This window comes from Stegodyphus dumicola, chromosome 10 (assembly GCF_044657685.1).
Source record: "Stegodyphus dumicola isolate Sdum_Otavi_A_Nest chromosome 10, ASM4465768v1".
Taxonomy (NCBI): Eukaryota; Metazoa; Arthropoda; class Arachnida; order Araneae; family Eresidae; genus Stegodyphus; species Stegodyphus dumicola.
Window position 1 is genome coordinate 180,935,818 of NC_140777.1, and position 13,837 is coordinate 180,949,654.

Genomic DNA, 13,837 nt, shown 5'->3' on the forward strand with positions numbered 1-13,837 from the left:
CTCGTATGCACGTTACACATGGGGAAAACCACGAAAACGCCCATGCAGCCAGCCCGTTCGCGGGATTTGAACCTTTAAATTTGCATCCGAGTTTTTATTTTAAATTAACTTTACGAAACACTCGTTGAAGTAGCACTCGTTCATAGTAATCTCATTCCTAAATATTTTATTTCTAAATCTTTGCTTCTGTCAAATTTTTCCTATTCACCACTGCATCGATATTGAAGGTAGCTTTTCTTATTTGTTTCCGCTCGACCACAATGTTTAGTGACTGAATTTCACTGACAGTTTTAGTTGAAATGGGAAGGAATAAAAATAATGCTTTAAAACTGCAATACGAGAGGAGGAAACTGGAAAGTGTAATAGTACTAGCTATTTCACTTTGTAAGAAAATTTTATCCCGGAATAAAACTACATCAATTTTCTACACAATTATTGCTCGCTCTGCCACTTAGAATTTTGCATAAAAAATTCAGGTTTGCTGAATTATGCAATAAATAACTGCACCGGGATCCTGAATTTGGGAATAGTAAAGCATTCTTAAAGAAATTTAGTAGGAGTTTCATCTGTAAATTCAATGTCAGCGAAAATGTCAAAAATACGCTAGTAAACGGAAGTAGGCCGTTTGCAACACATCTCCCAAGGAATCTTTCACTGTTTATAAAAAAAAAAAAAAAAAAAAAAAAAAAAAATACCAAAATCAGAAGTAAACATTTTAAGTATTGAAAAAGTAGTTGCTGTCATTGACTGCAGATTAATTGACTTATCAAGGGGAACGAACAAATCTGCTATCAATTAACAACAAAAATGCATTATTTAGTATATTATCTCCTTTGATAAAGGTAGTTAGAATTCTGTTGAAATGAAGTAATTTGTAAGCATATTTTTAAAATTTTTTTAAATATGCTTATAAGTTACTTCATTTCAATAGAATTCTACCTACCTTTATTGGAGGAGATAATATACTAAATAATCCATTAGTAAATAAGTTATTATTTTATTACTTTGCAGCTTTTAGTATTAGGCAATTTATTATGATTAATTAAGTTGTTTACTTATATAGGTATAAGTAAAAAATTAGTATGTATGAAAAATATTCTCCATCAGCATGTGAATCCCTCTCTTTTCTGTTATTGCCAAAAAAATTCTATATAATGCTTTATATTTTTGTTAAAGAAATCATGATTGCATTGTGTTTGTAAGCATATATTAATCACATAAAAATTGAATTTACTGATTGTTAAAATCCTTAGCATGGCCAGTATAGCTTGGCTTTTATACAATTATATTATGCATATTCTTTAACAATTACACCAAGCATTTCATTGAAGATTTTAATTGTATCCAACTTATATATAAAATAATAAAAAGTAAGATATTTGTTGTAAATAACTATTTAAAATTTGTCATTTAATTTAATGTAAATTTATTCCCCAGAATGTGAAAAATTGGAAAACTTTGAACTGGAGCTTAAAAAATATAAAAAATATGCTGTGCAGTTGAATTTGCCTTTGAATGTGGATAACATTGTGAAGGTATTTCTCTCTATAAGTATAAAAATCATTAACTTCTAATGGAAAAGCTTTTTATGTTCCCCCCCCCAAATAAAAAAAGTGTATTTATTTTTTAAAGTAAATAAATTGTACATATTTTATTTTCAACCATAATGTAATTAATATTCTATTATGTTGTCATACATGCATTAATAATCTTTTTAAAATTTAACAGTATTTAAAAAATGAAAAAAATTCTTTGTGAATTGCAGGTTCAAAGAAAAATTGATGCAGACATCAAGAAACATTCAAATTTAACTGAAATTAGTGAAGCCACTCCTGAAGTAAGTGGAAAAAATAACATTTTTTGTTGTTGTTTGTTTTAATATATAATTTTCTTCCCATCAATCTGAAGCATTGCTCAACAATAAAATTAAGAATTAATAAGCTTATGGCATAAAAAATAGTAATTTGTTTTAATGTCATAATTATCCTTTTTTTATTAATTTTTATTGTTGTAAAATAGTAAGATTCCTGAGAGTGTTATCAAAATTGTAATTGAATGTAAAAATTTACTGATGCTATATACGCTCATGTGCAAAATTATTTTTACATGCATGAAATCATGGATGTCTCCGAAAACGTGAACAGTAATTTTGTGAATTTGTGTGAATGACACATAACGTCGTAACGTAGAAACAAAAAAGGAAAAAATTAACAGTGCTGCTTATGATAAAAAAAAATAGCATGAAACAATAAAAATAGTAATAGTATGTTACCAGAAGAACTCAAGGGGAGAGGGAAAAAAGAAGTCAGAAGGAGTGTGATTACCCCTGACTTGAACAAGCATATCACGATGGCAATGACATTTTTAACCATTGTTTGAGGAATAAACCACACCTCCAGCAATGCTGTTTTCAGGACATTAACATCTCTAGAAAGAGGATATCTTCATACAACTGCTTTTCCAAGGTAGTCCCATAAATTATCTGTCGGGTTTTAAGATCAGGAGATTTTGGAGGCTACTGTAGTTGCTCAGTGTCTTCACTTTCAAGGAATTCGTCGACAAAGGTTGCCTGATATGCATGAGCATTATCAACCATAAATAAAAAGTCAGATCCATATGTGCACTGCAAAAAAAAAAAAAAAAAAAAAAGAGAGACAGTTCTATATTTCCCGTTTTACTGGGCTGATTGATGAAATTCAACTTGCATTTTTCGTGTCTCGAAAGCACGACTTAGGATATGTATTAGATTTATATAAAGCATTGCTTTAATATAGGTATTTTGACACAAAATCAGACTTTTTCTGAAATGACATGCCAATTATTTCCATATTTCGATTCTACAACTCAATTATGCCAAGTTTGAGTAGTTTTTAAAAAATTAGCTTTCAAAATTTTAGCTCCTTAATTGTAATTGAATTTGATATATATTTATGAATATCTCTCTTTTTATTAAATGTGTTTGATTCTTCCTTTCATATTTCAAAATTTAGGTTCATTCCAAATAAAATTTGCCCAGTTCTTATGATTTATTTTTAAATAATTTTTATGAATTTTTTGAAAAAATATTTTAATTATAACCTATAAAATTTTTGCCATCTTCTTAAAGTATATGGATTTCTAAGCATCCTTGCAAAAAATTAGAGTTTTTTTATTCAAAATTTCCTGAGATATATGTGAATTTACATTTTGGTGAGCTTTGAATTTAGGCGTATTTATTATAAGCGATAATAAGAAAATGTGGTTTATGCACTTTGTTGAAATTATTTGAAAGTATTAACAATGACTTTTTTTCCGCTTCTGGGTAATGATATAAAGGAAAGGAGAATAGTTTGCTATAAATTAAAAAGTTCGCCAAGTGAATTATTCTTGGTGCAAACTGAGAAACATATTCCAAGAAATTTCTCCATAAATTTCTCGCCAAAAATTACAGAATTTAATATCTAGGCATAATTTGAGTCATAGAATTGAAATATGGAAAACATTTGGCATGCCATTTCAGAAAGAGTTCGATTTTGTGTCAAAATACCTATGCTAGAACAATGCTATATATATAAATCTGATATATATCCTAAGCCATGCTTTCGAGACATGGAAAATGCAATTTGAATTTCGTCAATCGACCCAGTAGAACACGAAATATAGGACTGTCCCCCCCCTTTTTTTTGCGCAATGTACCTTTGTAAAGTCTCGCATAAGATTCTAAAGACTTTATTCTAAGATCTGTGGCTTGTCTCAGATCCATTCTTGAAAATGTATAGGGGCATATGTCTTTTGTTCATTATTTTTCCCTGATCAGTCATACCTGCATTATCAGAACAGTTACGTTGCATAATGTTGAAAAGGATATTTTCCATTCCAGACTTCCTCTAGATGTAAAGAGGTATAGAATTGGATGTTAAGTTGAACCTATAGAACTGGATGTTAAGTTATTACTGATGAGTTGAACCTCAACTCATCAGTAATAAGAACATGGGACTGTTGGAGTTCACTCCAGTTCTATATTTGCACTAATTAAAGCAATCCCTCTTTTATTGTGAACACAGTGAAGCACACATCCTTGGCTTTCTGGCATAAAGACCTTTTTCATAAACCTCCTATGTATGGTTTGTCATGATACAACAGTTCCAATGGCAGCTGAAAGCTCTGAACTGAGCTGCCAACCAGTCACTTTCCTGTTATAATGGAAGTTATTGCCAGATGTTGATCTTGAGAAATAGTTATTATTTATTTATGACATTGTGTAAACCTTTTTATAAGAGTTTGAGTTATTTCGATACCATAGAGACTTTTGTCTTGAAATATTCACACATCTCACTGCTTCTCCATAACTGTCTGCCCTGCTTCTAAATGGCTGATGATTTGCTATTTTTCACATTCTTCCAAATGATACTTCAGAGTCATAATAAATTGTTTTGAGATTTTACACACTGAAATCAAATGTTGTATTGAAGAAATTCTCTCAGATATTCATTTTCTGCAAAGTGCTTGATTAACATCAAATAACATAATGCCTTGATTTGCATATCAGAAACTGTTTGATTTGTTTTGATTGGATAATGCGAATTAAATTCTAGCAGTTATATATAAGTGCTTAATTTTTTTAATCTGAAATGATAATTTTTTTCCCTCAACTATCATATCGATTATCCAGGGTATTCAGAAAGGTTTCATAACAAAGTATTCATGTAATGGTTTGTCACAGAGCCACAGTTTTAATTTAAGAAACAGATTCATTAAGGTAGACTTTCAGAGCGAACTTATATACAAATACTAAAAAATTATACTACCAAAAATATTCAAATTTTATCTCATTTGATGAACTTCTATTCATAAAATAATTTCTCTCTCAAAAGAAAGAGTACTTTCATAACTTTCAAATGTTTTAGCTGCATATTTTTGTAACCATATGATTTAACAACTTTTGATTTATAGCAACAGTGTAAAATGTGTGCACAAATAGTAAAGTATTTTGTCTCTTAAGAAGTGGTATATACTACAAAAATATGCAAGTAAATAAGATATTTAAAAAATGCTATAAAGAATACAGGACCTTTAACGTATAAAGCTGCTTTAAAAATTTTACCTTTATATATATATATATACATGCATATATATATACATATATATATAATGTTGTATGATCTTAAATCCATTTAGTGCGAATACAAGTTATTATTACTTGTGCAAATGCTGCAAAGTTAGTTAATAATAATGTATTTCCTAAACAGTATTGATTAATTGATTATATTATCTCCTAAGTTTAATTAGAATTATTTTAAAAGTGTGAATCCATACTGGTAAGTTATATTTTGAAAGATGTTTTGAAGTAATTTGAAAGCAAAATGTTAATAATGTTTTAACGGGGACTGGAGTTAAATCATCACAAAGAATAAAATTTCAATTGTAAAAGGAAAAATTAAAACATGTAATCATTGTCATTGATCGGAAATTAGTTGACTTTTCAAGGGGAACAAACCAACTCCCGTTCAATGAACAATAATTGATAAAAATACGTAAATACGAAAGTGTTTCGTCTTTACTCGAGTTATAAGTTAAAGCCAAACTGGCAATTCTAGTCAGGCCAAATATTTCCGCGTATAGAAGGAATTATGAACCAATGCTGATACTCAAAGTACTTATTCTTATTAAGCATTTTAGTCAATTCAATTTGGAGTAAAAGTCAATTACTGTAGAGAAATCCTATTTAACTCGAGTAACCGTCCCCGACACTTTCATGTTTATGCATTTGAGTACTATATTATTTGTAGAAATTAAACATTGGAAATTGTCATTATGAAATCGAATTCAAAGTAAAGTTGAAATAAACATAGAAGATTATAAAAAAAGATAATAATGCAAACTTTGTAAAAACAAATCAAAGACAATATAAAAATAATATAAAAAATAATATAGAAAATAATATAAATAAGATCAGTGAATGTACATGAAGATATAAAGGCCAGAAAAGGTATTAAGTAACTTACATTCTTTCTAGTGGGGGAGTTGGCAAAGTGTTCTCTTCGTGTCTGACTCAGAAGTGTAGGGTGTCCGAAAATTCTTAGCGGCAGTAGGGGCTTTGAATAATATCAGTCGGTAAGACTTGGGTGAAGTAATTTATGGTAGTGGGTGGGACTTGGAGTATATATATATACATATACACATATATATATACATGCATACACACACTCCCAGATTATCAAAGAAGGCAAAATTACAAACATGACTATTACTCAAAATATTAATGTAGAATTTAATGAAACTGACCCACAATATACAACACATAGTAAGGAATAAAATAACATGAAAAGAAATTACCAGACAATTATGATGTTACAGAAATTTGCATACATATAAAATGAACAAATTGGATGTGTCAGTTCGGTACAAGAAAATTACCTTCAATATCAGTATGATCTCCCATAAGTGCAATACAACACATATAGCAATGTGTGATGTTGTCAGTTTTGCAGTCTATGAGTTCCATAGGAAGTGACAAGCATTGTTTTTGCAAAGCAGTTGTAAGCGTGGCAGGGTTCTGAGGAGGAGGATTGAGAGTAGCTATATGTCTTCCTAAAGCATCCCAAGCATGCTCGATAGGATTCAGGTCGGGGGATTGAGCTGGCCACTCCATGCGTTGAATTGGTTGCTGCTGAAGATAATTATTCATGATGCATGTCCCGTGCAGTCTAATATTGTTGTTCTGTAGCAGGAAATTATCACCTGTTGCCGCACCATAGGGCGCACATAAGCATAAAGGATGTCATCCCTATAGGCCTGAGCATTCATAGTTCCACATGGAAAGACAATGGAGGTTTGTGCGTCCACCCAAAAAGTTACTACCCCAAATACAGACACTGCCTCCTGTGTATGCATTTCTTTCATGGATGTTTGATGGATGATAGCAGGTTCCAGGTTCTCTCCAAATCATATAATGCATATTATCACTTTGGGGACTAAACCTGGACTCATCCATAGAGAAAACAGCCCTCCAATAATCATTTGTCCAGTGGGCTTGTAGATGTACCCAACTCAAACATCCCCTTCTGTGACATGATGTGAGTAGCATGCAAATGACTGGTTGCCCTGCTTAAAGACCCCCTTCATGAAGCCTTCTGTGCACGATTGACGTTAACACCAACCTCCCAGTGTCTGCAGTAAAGGAGGATCTGATTTCCGTTGGAGTTGAATTTCTGTTTCTTTGTGTGCATAACAACAAATATCGGTCATCAGCACTCATCACAGTGGTTGGCCATCCTTAGCTGAACCTCTTGGATCTGTGGTTAGAAATTGTTACCAAAGTCTTTGAACCACACAAGGACTTCCATTTAGCCACCTGGCTACTTCTGTCTGACTTTATCCTGCCTCTAGTCTTGACTTATGTTTTAATGAGTTATTGCTATTTTTGTGACTTTTCCTTAATTTTTGGAAACCGGTATGTGCAGTTATGTCGTAGAAATATAAAGAAAAGTTGATTGCATAAATGTCGAGGTGTGAATGAAGAGCAAAACTGGCATTCAAGGCAGATTAAATATTAATTTTTAATTCAATACAAATTTTTTTATCCACAGATTGACACACTATTCATGCTTTTTCAAGAACATTTACATTTTTGATATTGTTATGATAGGAAGAAAGCAGCAAGTCATTGTCTTAGCAAGAAGAGAAGAAGCAATGTGCACAGTTATTCAATATGCCTGCTCATTAAGAGAAAAGCTTCGGTTCTCGAAATTTGAGTTAAGTTCTGAATTAGCTATGTCATCATTGTTATGTAAAAGTCATATGATAGGAAATATGCAGTCTAACATTCTTGCTGTTTTTAGAACAGAAAGAGGAAATGCCCAAATTAAAATAAGGAATTAAAGGGCTATTGCTACTTAGAATTTTGATTTACATATTTTAATCTTGCACGTATATCTTTAAAAATAATTAAATGTTACTTTATATTACAGGAAATTTATAGATCTGCCATTCACAGTTTAGCTGAATTTACATCAAAATGTATTGAAGCATTCCAAAAAGTTGCAGAGCTTATTCTTGTACAATCAACTATAGAACAAAATTTAGAACAATGTGCCACTAATCTCACTGGGTAAATATATATATATACAGTTATACCTATTTTTCAATTCTAGTTTCATATCTCTTTTATTTTACTCACATGATGTTTAATTACCATACATTTCTAAAATTTATTTATTTAGGATGACAACCGTGATGTGCTTGGAAGTTGATAATCTATCTTCTAGGTACCACAGGTGTTTGGATTCTTTACAGGTTAGAAATTGTATGAATATTTTCACTTAATGTTTTATTTTGAGTAATACTTTTTTATACTTAAGTATTATTATTTCACTTTATAGGGTAATTCTGAGAATCCTGTCCAGTTCAAAGCAGAAGATATTACTTTTAAAGTTACAAATCTTTATTTAGAGGTATGAATTTTAATTACAATAATAATGTACATTATTGATAATTTGTAATACACATACAAACTAATATACTATTAAGAAAATTGCAGGAAAAAAAAGGGTGAATACAGTGGAACCTTGAGATATGAGTTTAATTCGTTCAGCATTGAGCTCGTATAGCGAGTTTTCGTATCTAGAAACAAACTTCCCAATTGAAAATAATGGAAATCCAGTTATTCTGTTCCACACCCCCAAAAATATCAACATAAAAAATAAGTTTTTCTAATAAATAACACTGGTAAATAATATAACTATAGTTTACCTTTATGAAGAGTCCTGACTGCTGATAGGGATACATGCCATCTCATCTTCAGTCGATGCACCTGGTATTTTGCAGAGAAGGTCCAGTACAGATTCTCAGCCTTAGTGCTTCCGACACCAAATCGCCTTTTAACTGCTTCTCGTTAATCCATACCAACAACAGTTTCTCATCATCTTCTAGGTGTTTTGGATGGTACCTGGAAGTAACAGTAAGGCCTTTGGCCACACCAAGTTTCTTTATTTATTCCATCTTCTTCAGAATAGTACAGATCGTCGATGTCTCGCAGCCATAAGTCTTCACCAATTCCGTCACTCTTAGACCACGCTTATGTTTATCTATGATTTCTTACTAATTTCAATGGCCACTGCTTCCTTTATTTTGCAGCACTATCTGAGGCAGCCATCTCCTTGGGAGGCATCATGAAATAATCATTTTTACGTTAAATGTAAAAAACAACTCGCACACGCACAAACACATAGATCAAAGAACACTGAGTGATCTAACGAGAGGATTCACCGAGTCAAGCCGGATGGGGAAACAATGCACACATGGCAACAGCTTGGCTCGTTGCTCGAGTCAGTGTTCTATTTGGAATGAATTTTTCGCTTATACTTTCCTCATATCTCAAGGTTCCATTGTATTAGATAAATGCTGGAAGGAGGAGAGAAAAACATATTTGCATTTGCATTCTGAAAACTTATGTTAAAATCTTACATCTCAGGGAGGATAGTACTATTAAATTAAAAAGAAATAATTTTAACTGATAAAATAAAAATAAAAAAAAAATAATAGGCATTTTTTAAAAAAATAATATAATTTGGGAAACATCAAAATATTACATAGCATTGTACTGCAGTCGTGTTCATGAAATGAAACAATGTACTTCATATGACTTATAGATTGAGTTTATAGCAGACATAGGTGCAGTGAGAAATGCAGAGGGTATTTACACATTTTTGGAACAATTTTAGGGTTACTTAATTAATGCTTTGAATATAAAGAGTATTTTTTTTTAATGTTAAGTCTGATAGCCTTTTTTCTGGTCTATTTAAGTCTGCATCATGATTTCCATGATAGGTCTTTTTATAAAATTTCCATTCTCTTCCACTACTTTCCAGAGTTTATCAATCATGGTTGGTTTGCACTTGGAAAGAGCTCAAAACACCAAAGGTCCATAGGTGAAATGTCAGTGAACTTGGCAGGAGTATGTTGAAAAGGTATATATGCAATACCTGTATCACTCTTCATTTCTTCAAGGAATGCAGTGGTACATTTTGCAGTATGACTTGTTGCTGAACATTCACTCTTTAAAAGTCATTGGAATTTCTTCTGTAAATATCGGATGTAAAACTTTTAGTACATTGAGTTGATTTTAACATTTTCTTCCAGTTTTCATAATTTTAATTTCTGTGTAGAAGAATTCTGTGGCAATCATAAACCTTTTACAATGCTTACTTTCTTTGCATTGACAGAACCAGATTTATACATTTTCCCCTCTGTTTTCAATAATAAATGAACCTTTTCTCATTGCAGTCGTTTAGATAAATCTATGCTTCATCAAGGTTACCATGTTTTACCCTGGTAAATAGTTTTCATATAAGATTCTACAAATTGTTCTGCATTGAGACACATGCCTCGACTGGTTAACATTGTTTTTTTACCTTTTTCAAGTTGCAAATCTTGGTTTATTATTTTACTTATTGTTGCTACAGATGTGTTTAAAGACTTTGCAATGATTTTTGCATTGATGGATTTTCTGTTGCTAATCAATGATAACCAACTCTAGAAACATTAGGAAGAGTACATACCTTTTTCAGGCATCTTTTCAGTCTTCTTTCCACGTGAGAGTAATGATTGAGTTTCCCTCTTTCTGATTAATAATGTTGCAAATTTTGCACGTATAAATTTTAATACCATGTATTTTACAATGTTTTTGAATTACGGAAAAGCAATGTTTCTCTTCAAAAAGTGCAAAAACATAAACTGTATAAAGTCCATAAACTGTATTCTAAATATAATTTTTCTCAGATAAAAAAGGGGCGAAGAGAGAGAGAGAGAGTCTGCAGAGAAAATGAAATTTGGTAAATGAAAATTATTAAAAATATGATGTCAACTTAGCAACTTTTTGCGTAAATAATTAGTTTAGTTTTTCCTACGTAACTGATGCAAGGACAAAATCATACAGAGATGAAAGATGACCATAAGTTATTTAATTAAATACAAACAGGGTCATCAGATAAAATTTTTGTTTTTTTCTGATGCACGCTACAACTAAGTACTCATAGTGCCATACTGTAAAATTTGAGGTACATCAGCAGTATAGGTACAGTTAAGTACAAGTGGATTGCCAGAATTTCAGGTTGTACAGGTATGAGAATGCTGCCAACGTATTAGTCTTTTCTGCTGCCCTGATAATTGTTCAAAAAGCTGTATCACTAGTAATAAGTCATAAAAATGGCTAAAAGTTAAAAGCTGCTTAAAATTACTCCACATGCAATTTAAATCAATGAAATAACTTATTATTAAAAATGTATGCAGAAATGTGATTTCTGTTTTCCTATAAGAATGCTATTTCTAAAATAAAACATTTTTGTTTTGATGAAAACAGTATTCAAGGGCAGAAAGCTTCAATTTGGCCATGCCTGATATATACTGAAAGACCTTTCTTCTTAGTAAAGCAGACTGCAATACTGAGAGGAAAATTATCTTAAATCTTCCTGGGCTTTGCAAGCTTAAAGACAAAAATTTTTAATTATGTTTGAACCATTATACAAATTCTGTTATTGTGCTTTGAACCATTTCAAATCATATATAGTGTTTCAATAAATTCATTCAATATATTTTACTAATTAGTTATTAATGGTTATAAGCATGATATTTTATTCTTATTTTTACTTCATGTAACGCAGAGAGGTAAGACAGCATTAATATGACTTGTACCTGATTTAAAGCATGTAAATGGAGAAAAATATTTAAAATATCAGTTTGTATTTGAAGCAGGTAGTTTAAATATACACTCTTAGAAAAAAAAAAAAAAAAAGACGCACTGAGAAGATATAAAGCAGATTGGACACAAATTGGTATGCATACAGGCTTTGCCGGAACAAGCAAAATTTTACATTTTGGCTGCCAATGAATGAACAATAGTCGCTACAGCGCATCTGATCTGCGTAATTGGTAGGATATTTAAGAGGAGAAATTACGATTCCATGTCATAAATTCTTAAGGAATTTCATTCCGTGTACTCTGGTAGACAGTAACTATGCCTCGCATACAGGTGCACGAACAATATGCGCAAATGTCAGAATTTGAGAGAGGTCGTGTAGTTGGTCTTATCGCCAAATAGCTCGACATTTGAGCAGGAGAGATGCCACTATTATACGATGTTGGCAAGAATGGGTGAACCATGGCCACATACAGTGTCAAGAAGGAAGCGGTAGGCCTAGAGAAACGACAGAATGTGAAGTCCGAGCAATCGTCAGAGCGGCACTCGCAGCATCAGATGCATCATTATCATTAATTGTACGTGCAACTAGTGCTTCAGTGACCACAAGGACATTCAAAGACAGCTTACAGAAAAGGGGCTGAGGTCACAACGGCCCTTGCGCTGACTACCATTGACCTCTGTACAACGTCAAGCCCGTTTGCAGTGGTGTCGGGCTCATTTGCACTGGAATGTCACTGACTGGAGTAGAATAGTCTTCAGTGATGAGTCCCACTTTGAACTGAGCCCTGATGACCAGCGAAGGCAAGTCTGGAGACGCCCCGGACAGCTTTGCGATACCAACTTGGCTGTCTTCGGGCAGACAGGCCGACAACCAGGAGTGATGGTCTGGGGTGTCATTTCATTTCATAGTAGGACCCCTTTGGTTGTCATCCGTCGCAACCTTACAGCACAGCGGTACATCGACGAAGTTCTAAGGCCCGTTGTGTTGCCCTTCATGTCATGCCACCCTGGGCTTACATTTCAGCAAGATAATGCCCGCCCCCACACTGCACGTTTCTATTGCTTGCTGGACATTACCTTGGCCAACAAGGTCGCCGTATCCCTCTCCTGTTGAGCATATTTGGAGCATTATGGGGAGGGCTCTCCAACCAGCTCGGGATGTTGACAATCTAATGTGCCAGTTAGACAAAATTTGGCACAATATCCCTCAGAAGGACATCTGCAACCTCTGTCGAGTCGAATAACTGCTTGCATAAAAGCCAGACGTGGACAAACGCATTACTGACTTTGTGAAGCTCTATCACTTTAATAAATCATCCAATTTTTCTCAAACTGTAATTATTTGTTTTTCTGTACATGTACATAAATTCTACCGATTTTCGTCCCATTCGAATAACTCCTCCTTGGTGTGTCATCTTTTTTTTTGTCTAAGAATGTATAATATGATCAGAATTACTGCATAAACAAAAGTAATCAAAGTTATTTCAGTAAGCAAGTGCATTGATTGTTTGATAATTTTAATTTTAAAAACTAGTGACAGCATTATATAATCATTAGTTATGAATTATATATTCATGTGTATGAACAGTAGCCATGTATTCTTATGACAGTGTATAATACTAAAGATTGATTTTCAATATTTTTAGGCTGGCAACAGCAACAAGTACATTCAAGATGCATACATGCTGTTGGTACCAGTGCTACAGTTCTCTCTTTTAGAAAACTTACAATAAATTAAATTTATGAATTTATATGGTGCCATTGAAATTATGTTTGATCCAATAAATTTGAATATAATGCTTGCTTAATTGTATAATTACAATCACACAAAATTTGTTTCTTTATCATACAACATATGATTTAATTAAAATATCTATGTACTGAGTATCCTATTTTTTGTCCAATGGAACAGAGTAAAAATTTTCCACATTTATGTCTATTAACAAAATTTATTACTTATGTCCAAATCAGTGCATGCTAAATGCACTGGTAGGGAAAATTAAAGGAACAACTATGAAAAGGTACTGTGTTAATTCTATCAAGTGAAATCCCATATAAGGTAGTTATCTGGTAGCTCAAGGTCAGTGTTATTGCATAGTCCAATGGAATTTTTTGCATGTGTGGAAAGGAGTGCAAGGAGATGCTTCTGATTCTAATTTC

At 32.4% G+C, this 13,837-nt stretch overlaps 1 protein-coding gene across 1 annotated transcript; it reads left to right on the forward strand.

The window, feature by feature from the left end:
- Positions 1 to 1,254: 1,254 nt before the first annotated feature.
- Positions 1,255 to 13,480, forward strand: LOC146995228 (protein NOXP20-like). The gene is made up of 7 exons (XM_085825171.1): positions 1,255 to 1,261; positions 1,438 to 1,535; positions 1,766 to 1,837; positions 7,950 to 8,089; positions 8,202 to 8,274; positions 8,361 to 8,432; positions 13,324 to 13,480. Exons 1-7 carry the CDS (start codon positions 1,255 to 1,257, stop codon positions 13,408 to 13,410), a joined length of 549 nt encoding a protein of 182 aa, XP_085681297.1. The 3' UTR covers positions 13,411 to 13,480.
- Positions 13,481 to 13,837: the final 357 nt, after the last annotated feature.

Coding starts and splice junctions, on each gene's coding strand:
- LOC146995228 (XM_085825171.1), top strand. Junction 8,090..8,201: donor TGTGCCACTAATCTCACTGG/GTAAATATATAT, acceptor TTATTTATTTAG/GATGACAACCGTGATGTGCT. Junction 8,433..13,323: donor TTACAAATCTTTATTTAGAG/GTATGAATTTTA, acceptor CAATATTTTTAG/GCTGGCAACAGCAACAAGTA.